The sequence below is a fragment of the Aspergillus lucknowensis genome, assembly GCF_044049455.1.
Source record: "Aspergillus lucknowensis strain CBS 449.75 chromosome Unknown BJX67scaffold_14, whole genome shotgun sequence".
Taxonomy (NCBI): domain Eukaryota; kingdom Fungi; phylum Ascomycota; class Eurotiomycetes; order Eurotiales; family Aspergillaceae; genus Aspergillus; species Aspergillus lucknowensis.
In genome coordinates this window covers 1-12658 of record NW_027263558.1, presented here as the reverse complement: position 1 = coordinate 12658, position 12658 = coordinate 1, and the positions used below count along the sequence as shown (strand labels likewise).

At 50.7% G+C, this 12658-nt stretch overlaps 5 protein-coding genes across 5 annotated transcripts; 2 read left to right on the top strand and 3 right to left on the bottom strand.

The window, feature by feature from the left end:
* Nucleotides 1-57: 57 nt before the first annotated feature.
* ptpB (tyrosine protein phosphatase PTP1) lies at nt 58-1457 on the top strand (the record flags this gene model as incomplete). The annotated part of the gene is made up of 3 exons (XM_071032708.1): nt 58-226; nt 303-568; nt 621-1457. 3 exons carry the CDS (start codon nt 58-60, stop codon nt 1455-1457), a joined length of 1272 nt encoding a protein of 423 aa, XP_070887209.1.
* A 685-nt stretch (nt 1458-2142) lies between these two features.
* BJX67DRAFT_49830 (VanZ family protein) lies at nt 2143-3361 on the bottom strand. Its single transcript, XM_071035088.1, has 3 exons — nt 3260-3361; nt 2265-3108; nt 2143-2188 (listed from the first exon to the last, which is right to left on the bottom strand). Exons 1-2 carry the CDS (start codon nt 3282-3284, stop codon nt 2489-2491), a joined length of 645 nt encoding a protein of 214 aa, XP_070887208.1. The 5' UTR covers nt 3285-3361; the 3' UTR covers nt 2143-2188; nt 2265-2488.
* Nucleotides 3362-3765: 404 nt separating this feature from the next.
* Nucleotides 3766-7987, top strand: BJX67DRAFT_49632 (SAGA histone acetyltransferase complex subunit SPT7). Its single transcript, XM_071035086.1, has 4 exons — nt 3766-4965; nt 5020-6158; nt 6212-6897; nt 6946-7987. Exons 1-4 carry the CDS (start codon nt 3888-3890, stop codon nt 7538-7540), a joined length of 3498 nt encoding a protein of 1165 aa, XP_070887207.1. The 5' UTR covers nt 3766-3887; the 3' UTR covers nt 7541-7987.
* Nucleotides 7988-8407: 420 nt separating this feature from the next.
* BJX67DRAFT_350137 (putative eukaryotic translation initiation factor eIF-2C4) lies at nt 8408-10601 on the bottom strand. Its single transcript, XM_071028805.1, has 2 exons — nt 8976-10601; nt 8408-8917 (listed from the first exon to the last, which is right to left on the bottom strand). The coding sequence occupies exons 1-2, from the start codon at nt 10408-10410 to the stop codon at nt 8721-8723; spliced, it is 1632 nt and encodes a 543-aa protein (XP_070887206.1). The 5' UTR covers nt 10411-10601; the 3' UTR covers nt 8408-8720.
* Nucleotides 10602-11353: 752 nt separating this feature from the next.
* BJX67DRAFT_49603 (uncharacterized protein) lies at nt 11354-12492 on the bottom strand. The gene is made up of 3 exons (XM_071035085.1): nt 12397-12492; nt 12183-12303; nt 11354-11614 (listed from the first exon to the last, which is right to left on the bottom strand). Exons 2-3 carry the CDS (start codon nt 12297-12299, stop codon nt 11435-11437), a joined length of 297 nt encoding a protein of 98 aa, XP_070887205.1. The 5' UTR covers nt 12300-12303; nt 12397-12492; the 3' UTR covers nt 11354-11434.
* Between the last annotated feature and the right edge of the window lie 166 nt (nt 12493-12658).

The following is a 12658-nucleotide window of genomic DNA, read 5'->3' as shown; positions in this document are numbered from 1 at the left end:
AAGGCGCGCGGCGTCCTGGGCAAGGTTCGTGCCTTCCAGAGGATCGCTGCCGCCAGGATGGCGCATCCCACCATCAAGATAGACACAAGCGTTCAGGCAACGAAGCGCTCGCACCCGGACAACGAGGATGGAGCGGAGATCATAGATGGGGCTGAGGATCACAACCCGGCCCTGGATATCGCAGATAATGAACTTGTCCCCCCGTTTCTTCGCCAGCCAGTCGTAGGTTGGTTCAGACCTCTGCCTGAATTTGCTATGTTTTCTGCATAGCGCCATGTGCTAACATTTTACCTCGCATCTAGAAATTCATCATAAATTTGAAGAGCTTGAATGGATGCAGCGAACTCGGTTATTGGAAGGATCCCAGGCGAACGACCCCTCACATCGTTGGGCGTTGGATGCGGATCCCGAAGTCAGGGCGAGGAACCGATATGCGAACGTGCAAGCGTGGGCAAATTCTCGCATTCGCCTTCGAGTCTCCGAAGGCGAATGCGATTTTATCAATGCATCCCCTATCGTTCTCAAGGATTCGGCCTCTCTAGAGGAGAGGAGATATATTGCGACACAGGTAAGTGTGTTTTCCAAATCCGTAACTGGAACGGCTGCTAACGTGAAAGCAGGGGCCAAAACTGGACAATCTATATCACTTTTGGCAAATGGTATTCCATGAGAGCGAAGAAGTGGCGGTCATTGTTATGCTCACACAAACGATCGAAGCGGGTCGAGAGAAGTGCTCGCAGTATTTCCCTCTTGATCTTGACAACCCATTAATGCACCTGAGAAGGGACGATAGTGATCCGTTTGTGGATGGCGATGAACACCAGTCTGGGGATGAGGATGAACTTGGACAAATTATGCTCCTGGAAAGTACCTGGGATGAGGGTTGTCGATCCGAGATCCGAAAGCTGCAGCTTACAGTGGGCTCCGAATCGAAGATTGTTTGGCACTTTCTCTTCGCAGGCTGGGCCGATTATTCTAAACCTGTCGGCGAAGACCGTGACGCGCTGCTCCAGCTGATCAAGACCTCAGCCTCTAAATCGTCTCTTCAAAACCCGCGGATTGTTCATTGCAGTGCTGGTGTAGGCCGCACTGGCACCTTTATTGCGTTGGATCACCTCTTACAAGAACTCGAGTCGGGCGAATTACTGAAGGTGGCTGACCCGGAGACGGACCCTGTCTTCGAGACGGTGAACCAAATGCGCGAGCAAAGGATGATGATGGTGTACAACGAGATGCAGTTGTTCTTCATCTACGAAGTTTTACGAGAGCAAACTGAACTCGTACTGGAGAGGACTCATGGGATTACCCGGCGGAGATCGGATGCCAGATCCGCCAAAATTGCCAAACTGTCGGACGAGGCCGGCTATCTGCCTGCTTCGAAGCCAGAACTGGAAGCTATTGGGGACGGCTCTGGCAGTAGCCTGACCAGAACCCCGGAGGTGTCTGATATTGACTGATCCACCTTCAGTTAAGTCATGCCTTGAATTGTCCCTGCATTCGCGCACATCCTCTAATATGGCTGGCCATGAAATTTTGACTTGCGTGCATTGCTACGCTGTTATGCCTGCGCTACCTTGTCAATTATACTATCGTGTTGAATATACAGGAGACTCTACCTCCTCTCTCACAATACCTTACCTCGCGAACTTCTACCACTGTTATGTTTTCGAGATTTATCCGAAGGTCGGAGGATCCTCCGGGGGAGGGGGGCTGCTGGCTACTCGCAACCGTGGTTTGGCTTCTTCTTGCTTGCTATTCCCCTAGCTTTGCTCTTCTAGCCTTAGAACTGGTGTATCATATTTGATTTCCAATTTGGTAGAAAGTCAGTGATATTTACTTCATCCTACTGGTGTAGTACTTTGAATGGTGTATCTAAATTCTGGCTATTTGTCTCACTTATCATTCGTGACAAAACGCTGGCGCAGACGCGCCCAGATGCTACTCACAAGGAATCGCTTCCTTGAACTGGGAACTCTAGATTGACTCTTGAACACTTCACTTTCGACCCTGGAACCGTCCTCGTACGCTGAGGGTGTGGGATCGCCGACGAGCTATAAGAGCGCCATTCCTGACAGACTGCTTATCTGAGCATTAAAACCAATTCAGAGGCGAAACTCAGAACAAGCCGCTTCTGGGACCCTATTTAGACGCTAGTATCCATAACGGTCGATAAGAAAGATAAAACCAACTATACATAAGCCCGATGAGCTACACGAAAACTCCGAATATAATCCACGGCAGGGTCAAGTCGGAAAAAGACTAACGTTACTTCGTCAGCACGGTCGACACGGCGGCTGATGGGAAGCCGCGGACGACCTGTTTATTTGGGCCATCTTGAAAAATCATGGTTACGTCGGCGTATTATGGCCAGCCGTGGTTGCGGGCCATGGACCGAAACTGGCTCATCGAGCCGTTCTGTTCCTCTCCTGAGAGCTTCCGATGAAATCAGATGCAATAACGGGGATTATATTGACGAAGGGCGACTGTGTTAGTCGTTCCTCTTCCCGTCTTCAATCTTGTCCTTAGATACCTTCGGGTCGTCTCTGTCGACGGCAGTGGTACCTGTCAGAACAGTCGGATCATCGCCATCCTCAGTATCCCAGTTATCGACCGCATTTTCGTCCCAATTATCAACCTCCTGTTCCAAATTCATAACGCCCGATTCCTGAGCCCCTAGACCATCCTCGTCGTGGCCAGGTCCCATGCCGAGCTCAACATCATTGCCTCCATCGCCTAGAGAACCGAACCTAGCCTTGCGTCGTCGCTCCAGCATCCGTCGGTGATACCAGCTACATAGTCCTACCGCGCCAGCACTTCCGACGACGTTGGCTAGGATATCGAACGGGTCGAAAGAGCGGCCATTTGGAAGAACACTTTGAAGAACTTCAGAGCCGACGCCGAGGACAAGAGTGCAGACGACCAGAGTCAGGTGGAGAGTACGTCGGCGCGAGGTGTCGGGGATCCAGTAAAAGATGAGCGAGAGGAAAAAGAAGGTCACAAGGTGGAGGAGCTTGTCGTTTGGTTGGAGGTTGGCAGGTACGGAGGTGGATTCGCTGTGAGGGAAGAGTCCAATATAGGCGGATAGGACTAGAAGGAAGACGAACGCACCTGCGGAGGAGAGTAAAGGTGAGTTTTTTGAGCGAGCAAATATGGGAGTTGGAGCCGATCGGTGTTGAAGGTATCCGCGGGCGCTTGCAGATACCGTGGCCGGATGATTGCTAATGATGGCAGGGAGCGAGAGATAGAGGGCTTGACCTACCCGCAAATGGATAGCGAATCCGCATGGTGAGAATAGGCTATGTAACTTTAGTAGAGGAACAAAGTCCGGAAGCTTTGAAGCTCCAATGCTCTGATGTTGGCGGCTCACGTCATGTGAAATTATACAAGGCCAGATAAGGCCGTATGAATAATTATGAAGCGCCCCAGTTGCTTCACAAAGCAACACACAGCTCAACGACAATCGATCAGCGATCTCAGTGGTATCAGCAGAGCATGCAGATGTGTCTGGTATTCTGATCGAAAATACCGCCCCATATGGAAACGGAAACCATCTCTTGATTTTGCTGTGTCGCTTCAGAACCCAGAAATTGCACGGTTGGTCTCACCTGCGGTGACCGTTGGAGCTGGTCACGGCTCGGCCTGACTTCACCTCGTCCGTTTTGCGCAGAGAACCCAGCACAGAAGCCTGGATCTTTCCATCCAAATCCCCGCGCAGTCCATCTTGTTGGGCCGTGAAGACATCATCCTCGCTCCCATCTACTCTATTCTTTGTCTCTATGTTTTCCACCCCTTCCCAAATCCACTTGTCGTTGCCTCCCTGAGCCTGATCACAACCGTGGAGAAGCGTGCCCCCTCGCCCACCCCATAACCGGGGTTTTGGAGCGAGCATGTCGCTCGGCCACCACAACGCCTGGCTCCTTCAGGGCCACCTTCGACCTCCCGATGATGTCCATGATGCGCAGACTACCAATGGCTATTCCAAACCTTTTTCCGGCTCAAGAACGCCGCAAATGCGCGTCTCGGTCGACGCCGATGGTCCTCACGCGGGTAATTTGATATCGGACGCCGATACTGCTGCGGAAGAGGATCCACGCCTCGCTTTATTTCGCGACCTGTATAATCGCACCGAGGCAAAGATTAACAGTCTATTTTTAGGTGAAAAGCCAGCAGAAGATGCGCTTGATGATTCTGGTGCCGCCCTCGATGAACCCGAGGCTAAGAACCAGCACGCCGACGAAGCGGCACCTCCACCGGGTCCTGCCAAGAAACTCGCGAGGAATCTGGACGATGATGATTACGATGAATATGATGAAGACGACGATACGGAAGCTGCGTCGCCTCCACCGTCGAAGATTTCCGCGCATCCTATGCAGCAACCCAATGCCGTGCCGTCGCCGGGTCGCCCACCGAGCACATCCACCCCCGCGGGCGTAGATGTCGCAAAAGAAACGAAGAAAGAAAGCCTAGAAGACATTCGGAAGAAACTAGAGGAAGACAAGAAGGCTACAGAGGAAGCGGCCAAGCGAAGCTTCCTTACACTGTTCTACACGTTGGAGAACGATAGAGATGCGATGTTGGACCAACAGCGGCTGGAAGAGTCTGAAAGACAAGTGGAAGCTGAAATGTCCGGCCAGGCAAACACGGGAAATAATGCAACTTCAGGCTCCAGCGGTTATGGCTCGCTGAGCAATGCCAACCTTGGCGCGTCTAGCCTGACTCTGAAGAACCTGATCGCACGAATTGATATGAAGCGCACGATGGTCCAAGCTTCTGACGCAGAGCTTCGGAGTCTGATGAGCGAGGTCCGCAAGAATCGAAGCAAATGGGCCAGCGAGGATAAGATTGGCCAGGAAGAGCTCTATGAAGCTGCAGAGAAAGTACTGAGTGAACTTAAAGCGATGACTGAGCACTCATCTGCTTTCCTAACCCGGGTCAACAAACGCGATGCACCTGACTACTACGGGGGTGAGGACGTCCTTGACTCTCCCTTCTGACCTTAACTGCTAACTATTTTGTCAGTCATTAAACACCCAATGGACCTTGGAACAATGACGAAGAAGCTGAAGGCTCTTCAGTACAAGTCGAAGCAGGAATTCGTGGATGATCTCAACCTAATATGGTCGAATTGCTTCAAGTACAACACCAACCCAGAGCACTTCTTACGCAAGCATGCCATGTACATGAAGAAGGAAACAGAGAAGCTTGTGCCTCTCATCCCGGAAATTGTTATTCGAGATCGTGCTGAAGTTGAGGCTGAAGAGCGGAGGCTTCAGCTTGCTGAACTTGACGGCGGAGATGAAAGTGATGATGAGCCTATCATGTCATCGAGGGGCCGAAAAGCTCCTGGGAAAACATCAAAGAAAGGCGCTGTTCCATCCAGGAATACTCCGAATGGATCTGAGCCTCCTGGAGGATGCATCTCGCAACCCTCGGCAACCATGCGTTCGGACTCCGATGTTCCTATGGAAATGATTCAGAACGGGCTCGCAACACCACCTCCCGGAACGCAGACCCCTTCCGATCCCGCCGGAGTTGGTTCTGCTGCCCCAGGAGGGCAGGATGATGGTATGGATATTGATGGTATAACAACGTCAACTGCTGCACTAAGTGCCCTAGCTACGCCTGGCATTGAGCTTGCCGATCCGGAATATAAAGTTTGGAAGCAGGTCACGAAGAAGGATCGAGCCATCATCGCCGCAGAGAGACATCGGCTATTCAAGGGAGATAAGATCAACTCGGACGAGCCAGCTCTTCTTCGGACGAAAGCTGGCATGAGAAGATGGCTCAGGAGCCAGAAGCAGATTTGTATGGAGGGAGACAATACCAATGAGGCCGGCTCGCGAACGATGGAGCCTAATGCCGCCAGCGAAACGCTCGCAGAAGGGATCGAAGTTGAAGAAGACAGAGTGATACCGGACTATTACGACGTCATGTCTGGCATTCCGGACCTTCCTGCGCACTTGATCTGGAGGGAAGACACCGAGGGTAACCTTGTTGATGCCTCTGAGGAGTTCCTAAGAATCTTACCCAAAAGATCCTTCGTCCAGCCAGACAGTAAACTTTCACGGAGAATGGATGCAAACATGAGGCAGATGCAGGAAACCAGAAAGATATGCTCGAAAATAGGTATTGTCAAACAGATGCAGTTACAATCTCAGGTAGGGTGTTAAACCATATTTCGACTTGAACAAAGGAAACTAATTCTTCGCAGATGTACCAAAATCAGTTCCAGAAATACCAACCGGAACCGTTCGCGGAACAGGATGCTCAACCACATGTTATGAATGATAACGGACCTGTAATTGCTCCCTGGGTTTGTAAGGCGGCTCTCCAGCGCTCGGTGGCCAAGGTTTTCTATCATACAGGTTTCGAGGAATACCAACCGTCCGCTCTCGATGCTGCGACGGATATGGCTTCGGATTTTTTCCGGAAGATTGGGGAAACTTTGAAATCTTACCTGGAAGCCCCCAAAGTTTCCGTGACGGATACGGTAGAGAACGCGGGCTCGCCTCAATGGAAACGCGCCTACACTGAGCCAGAGATGGTGCTCCATACACTGTCTTCCGTCGGCATTGATATCGAGGGGTTAGAGTCCTACATCAGGGATGACATTGAACGACTTGGCATAAAATTAACGACTGCACATGATCGGCTGCGTTCACTGCTGTCTGAGCTTCTCCGCCCAGCTCTCCAGGATGGTGGAGAAGACGGCTCCATGGCATTTGCGGATGGAAGCGAGCAATTTGTTGGCGGTGATTTTGCGGAAGATATCGATGAAGATTTCTTTGGTTTCAAGGAGCTGGGATTGGATAAGGAATTTGGCCTCTCTAATCTCAGTGTACCGCTGCATCTCCTTCAGAATAGGATGTACAATGCCGCTCAGTCGCAAAATACAAGGTAAATAGTCCCGCCCCAATGAAGGTCTGATCCTGACAAGCTCTGCAGCACCTCGCAGTCAATAACGCTCTTCCCACCACCGCCTCCGTACCCACGCATCTCGCCCGAGTCTGTAACATCGCAAATTGGCCTGGTGCAGGCCTTCTTTAACGCTAAATTACAAACAAATAATAACGAACCACTGGTCGAAGACCTCGAGTTACCGCCGAAGCAACGACCAATGGCGGCTCGACCGCGTCTGCCGGCATCTGGCAAGATCCCTCCTCCCTCGAGCCTTCCGGTGCCGACTTCTAGCCCGCAAAAGCGACCCCTGCCACCGTCAGCGCCGGGATCGAATGCCAATAAACCTGGAAACTCGGAGCCTAGCAAGAAGAAGATAAAGAAGAACAGCGGGGTGGCGGTGGGAGTTGTCGGTGAAGACGAATTCTCGGCAGGGATGGGTGTTGCGAAGGCATCTAATCCAACGTTGAACAATGTGAAATCCGAAGAGTCTCCCACTACCGAGCTCAGCAACCGCAAAGGCGCAGTTGAGAGTTCGGGGGTCTCGGATGCTCCAGCCACCTCCGAGGCTGGCCGAAACACCAGTAGCAACGATGACAGCACGGTGCTTCAAATGAATGGAATCTCGGGTGATGCTTCATGATGTATGATTAGGGCGTTGGGAAGGGTCCCTCGGTAACCGATACCTTTTGCTTTAGGGTTTTGGTGGACGACACTGTCTTTTCTTATTATCATCTGCTCGGGCCTGGCGTTGGTCAGGCTTGTAGAACTACTTTGTCACTTTCTTTTTTGTGCATTTCTCTTGTTTCATTACTGTTTCCAATACCTTGATCACCTTGTGTCTTCTTCCTTTACGTTACTTCCTTACTGTTGTCTCATATCTTGCAGTTTAGATGCTCACCTGCGGTGTGCAATCCTTGGCATAATAGTCTGTGCCAAACAGGGATATTCTGACCATTCCCCTACTTTCTTTGTCGGATAGGCTCCCTTTGACGCTGTGGATCCTGGTCTTGGATTTGGATATGGCATTTGCCGGTTCCAGTTCCCTTCATTAACAATTTGCCGCCTCTTTCCACCATTAATCTTCAGAGCTCTCTGTCCTCCACTTCCTAGACTACATGACCGCTCCTTGGTTCGTACTTTGTTGGAGGGGCGCACCGTGGCGTTCATATTTCAATGCTGGAGATCTACTCTGCATCGCCACTGCCCATATCGGCGCCTTTCCTTCTAGGATAGCAGCACGTACCGGCCGACTCCATAAGCTGAGCTGCTATAATAGTACCTTCGAGGGCACGAATATTTTTCTTTTCGCAAAGTCATTACGATCGAGCTATGTGCCATTTTCCGATATAAGCTGAATGTTGAATATTGCAACGAATTGTCCACGAATTTCTATTGAGATATGCGAGAACTTGCTTTCTCCTCCACAGAGGGAGAGGAATTATTCTTCGTGATCCTAGTATTCGGATAGAGGGGGCCGAAGGCCGTACATGCCCATGTGTAGGTAGAGATTCAAATAAAAACTCTCGCATTGAAATATGCTAGGTTATTCTGGGTTACAGATTGCTTCTGGCTTGCAACTCCTGATCAACGAGTTCCAAGCACTTCGAGAGCAGTTGGATCTCCTGAATGAGTCCGTCGTGCCAGATCCCAAAACGTTCCCGTCCCTGGCAAACTAACTAAAAAACAAAGCCACTTGAAAACAGCAGAAACCATGGATTCCACCTTCCCAGCCAAGATGCTCCATTAGATTTGGCTCATGGAAGTGCGGATTGTGGGGTGACCGAGGGTCTCATCCCGTAAATATGAGCAACTCAATGCGACTAGATGTACCACATGCCGAATGGAAGGCGGTTCGAAGTACCATGAATGGGTAGGAGCCGCGGATCAACGGGTTTGTTCTTTGGTTTCGGGTTTGTCAGCTTCACTTCGGGACCACTTTGAGGACCGGAGCTCGCAGGCGCATCATCGTGATGCCGAGCACGAGTCGCGACCAAGTGAGCATAGTAAACCGCTGGAACTATTGCTCTATGTTAGTAGATGGAAATACTCAAGCCTCAAATGAGGGGAAAACTTACAAAGAGAAACGGAAGTGGTTGATCGCATATACTGATAACAGTGGTCATAGATCATGTTCTCAAGCTCCTGGGGACGATGCTTGATCTGATCGAGAATGACATGGTAGTGCACGGGGCGAGATGTTCCTTGTAGGGCTATGTGCGAATAAAGGAGGAAATCCCAGTCATGAGGGCTCGTGACATCTCCCTCGATAAGAGTACCTGGAAGGGGGTTTCCATTCTTGTCCGCTGAGCTGCGGTCGTTAGGCTTTGGAAACGCACGGAGATGATGGCGTTTGTTGGCAACAACCACGGTAAACTTCCCCTTCCACTGATCATTAGTCAACTTCATAAAGATTGACTTGATATCGAGGACCTCCTGCTCGAGAACATGCTGGAATTCGCCCGCGGAAACACCATCACGGAAATAGTAGACGTTATCTGGTGCCCTGCCCTCACCAACGGTGGACATCCATTCACGGACAAGAGGAGTAAGCATGGCTTCGAGATTGGCTCGAGCAATTATCTCAACACGTTCTCCGTTTGCCTCGCATGCTCCCCAGTATCGACCACCGAACTGATCCATGCAAACAGACATTGCAGCCAAGGAAGGTAGCCACACACCTTGAGGGGAATGGGAAACATCGGCACCGATAATCATGGACTTCTTTCTCAACGATGCCTCAGTCACCTTGGGGACAGCACGTGCTGTTGTTCCTCCAAGTTTGGCATTGACCTTCATGAGCACGTTGGAAATGTATTGGGGGTTGTTCTTCGCCACGTGTGCAGCCTGAAGCACCTGCGAAGGCACACCCCACCGGCAGTCACAAGACTTCTTGATTCGGCTGTAGGTGAACGAATTCTTGTCGGGAACAATAACAACGAGCAGCTGGGGATCTTTCTGGAAATTAACCCCAGTGGAATTGTAGAGGCGTTTGATGGCGTCACCAATATCCTCTTTCAGTTCAACAACGATAGGACGCCTCAGCACAGTACCTCCATGTCCGGAGTATGTTTTCATCATTGAATCAACAAAAGCCTCAACTTGTGTACGGTTGATTGCATTACGCTTTCCCGGGAAATATCCAACTCCCCAGCAGTCAAGAGGCTTCTTGTTTGGCGAATAGAACTTCTTGCCGCGGAGATCCCAGCGACCATTCGTGCCTGGATTATGGCGTTGCTTATTACCAAATTCAATATCTGGTGCAGGAAGAAGGCGGGCTTTCGTGTGAATCATGTTGTTTTCAATCATAACACCAAACGTCTGAAGGACGGGATCACTAGGGTGATCAAGCATCTTCTTCGACCTCAGGATTGAGTTCAAGCGGTCCGCGGGACGGGACGCAGCATATTTGATCATGCTTGAGGTTTGGTATTCGTTGAGCTTCCACATGTAACGATGAAGGCCGTGAATGGTCAGAAATTCCATAGGGTAAAAGACGCCTTTCTTGGTCATCTCAACAAGGGGTAGTTCCCAATAGTTGAGGGCGATGTTATACTTCTTCTTGAAATAAGCCTCAACACTGATGCTCTCCGTCTTTCCAGTGGCGTGGTCCTTGTAATCGATCTTGTATTTCCGCGCATTGGCGTTGATGAGGCCCTTGATCACGAAGTCCTTGTCACGGTTAGGGCAACCCTGGTAATGTGGGCGCACTCCAAGCTTCCTGATTCGTCGATGCACTTCGAAGAAGCCAGCAGATTCGGTTGTGCCGCCGTGGCCATCGGCAGTAGGCCGTAAAACATGAACCAAGTGCTGGTGGTCGCGGCAGTCTAGGATGGCCATCGCGGCACCCACGAGAGAAGTACGCGCCCAGAAGCAAGTGTTTGACACGTCCACATTGACGATAAGTCCGCGATGCTAAATAATGTTAGTTAAACTCAGCGCTCCGTGGTAGGTAAACATACAAGAGCAGGTCGAATGGCCTGGTAAACACCCTTGAAAGCCAGGACGCCATTTCCGATGTCTTTATTCTCGCCAGCAGAATCAAAGAAAGAACGTCTGATAGCGAGAAACTTCTGACTCGGGTATTCCCGCAAAACATGGTCAAGAAAATCTACAACTGTCAGCATACTGACAACCTGTCTATCCCACACCGGTTGAAAGACTTACTTAGGGCCTCCAGAACAGCCTCCGACATGGAAGTCTGTCCCCGTAGCCAGGAATTCAAGACAGCTAGATTGACAGAGCGGGTAGGGCGGACGACCAAGCGGAACGTGTTGGGAGTTTTCCCGGGAGGACGGTTCTGTTCAGCATCGAGATCGACCATGACGTTAAGGCCGCTGGGGTAATTCATCATGCACCTATTCCCAGTAAGCATCCCTTCGAGGCTTTAGGACAGGAAAAAAGGGAAACTCACCATGCAAGCTTTTGTCCATCGAAGATCATCTGCTTCAGTTCCCTCTTCCTGGCGTTGGAATTCCAGACTTTCTTGTTGATGACGCTCTTCTCCACGCCATTGCCGATGTGGACCTGGGTAAAGTCAGCACAGAACCAGGCCCGGAGGCGATCTGACGGCATCCGGAACTGGGGTACTCACATCATACTGGTAGACCGTCTTAGTAGGGAACTTGGCGATCGCGAAGGCGTTCATCTGGACTTCAATCTCCTTTCCGGTCTGATTGAATCCAGGACGAGGAACTGTTTCGACCGGAACGGAGTACTTTGCCAATTCGTCAGCATCACGAAGGCGAAGGTGGCGGAGACCGCCCTCAAGGCTATTGATCTGATCAAGGTTCTCCATGATGAAGGTGATAGGGTTGGGGTAGGAGTGTGTAAAGAAGAAACGATGGGCACTGCTGAGTGGGACAAGGAAGGGTAATCGGTTCGGATGTTCAGTAGATTGGGAAAGATCAGAGAGCCAGGAGGGCTGGGGGGAGTTGCGGCCTTATATGAGGCCGGGCTCACAGAGGCAGGCATCCTGTGAATGGATCCAGGCGATACAAACAGTTATTGGGAAAAGCAGAATGAATATCGGCTTCGTACATCAAAGGCCACAGTGAAGATCCATGTCATATGCAGACGCCGTTTGAAGAATAGTAGGGATGAATAGCGATGGGAGTCTAAAACCTGTAATTCCCGGAAAACGAAAACCTGGCAGCAAAATCGAAGAGGCGAGGAGTTTCAGGAAATAGAGAAATGAAGAGTGAAGGAAAGCTAAATAATGGCCAAGAGCCAAAATGGGTTGAAAAACTGGATGTGCCTTTCGACAGCAGACAACGCGGACTTACCAGATGATTGACGCCAAACGCGCCATAGGGCAGGTCAATGTTTCTGCACATGTCTGTCTTTAGCGACACACTTTCCCTCGCCGGATCACCTCCGAGGTGATGTCTTGAGTGTTCCATGATTCTAGAAGGAGTTACCAGATGCCATTGTTATCGGCGTGCGATGGGGGAGGTCCAATTCTGATGAATCGCTGACCCCGAGACCGGATTCACTTACCGACTGAAGACGACGGAGGGAGTATTTGTGTAATTCGAATGTAGTGAAGGGACAATTGATGAAGTTCTGGGGAAGACGAGGGAAAGTTAATAAAGGAATCGAGGTCCAGGAATTGAGGTAACTGATGTTCGGGGTAAAGAAGTGGTGGGAGAGGTTAAAAGAAGAGATCAGAGAAGAAGGAAGAGAAGGAAGAGGGAGAGAGGGGAAGAGGGGAAGAGGAAGAGATTTCGTCCGGGGAACGAGACCTGGATGGGGGAAGGGG

What these genes read in the sequence shown, in the direction of transcription:
- BJX67DRAFT_49830 (XM_071035088.1), bottom strand. Translation starts at nt 3,284, where the DNA reads ATGCGGATTCGCTATCCATTTGCGG. An exon ending in GATTCGCTATCCATTTGCGG is followed by an intron (nt 3,109 to 3,259) that starts GTAGGTCAAGCC and finishes TCTCCTCCGCAG; the next exon opens with GTGCGTTCGTCTTCCTTCTA.
- BJX67DRAFT_49632 (XM_071035086.1), top strand. Translation starts at nt 3,888, where the DNA reads ATGTCGCTCGGCCACCACAACGCCTGGCTCCTTCAGGGCCACCTTCGA. An exon ending in TGCACCTGACTACTACGGGG is followed by an intron (nt 4,966 to 5,019) that starts GTGAGGACGTCC and finishes CTATTTTGTCAG; the next exon opens with TCATTAAACACCCAATGGAC. An exon ending in GCTCAGTCGCAAAATACAAG is followed by an intron (nt 6,898 to 6,945) that starts GTAAATAGTCCC and finishes CAAGCTCTGCAG; the next exon opens with CACCTCGCAGTCAATAACGC.
- BJX67DRAFT_350137 (XM_071028805.1), bottom strand. Translation starts at nt 10,410, where the DNA reads ATGACCAAGAAAGGCGTCTTTTACCCTATGGAATTTCTGACCATTCAC. An exon ending in AACCACTTCCGTTTCTCTTT is followed by an intron (nt 8,918 to 8,975) that starts GTAAGTTTTCCC and finishes ATAGAGCAATAG; the next exon opens with TTCCAGCGGTTTACTATGCT.
- BJX67DRAFT_49603 (XM_071035085.1), bottom strand. Translation starts at nt 12,299, where the DNA reads ATGGAACACTCAAGACATCACCTCGGAGGTGATCCGGCGAGGGAAAGT. An exon ending in CGTTTGGCGTCAATCATCTG is followed by an intron (nt 11,615 to 12,182) that starts GTAAGTCCGCGT and finishes GAATTGGCAAAG; the next exon opens with TACTCCGTTCCGGTCGAAAC.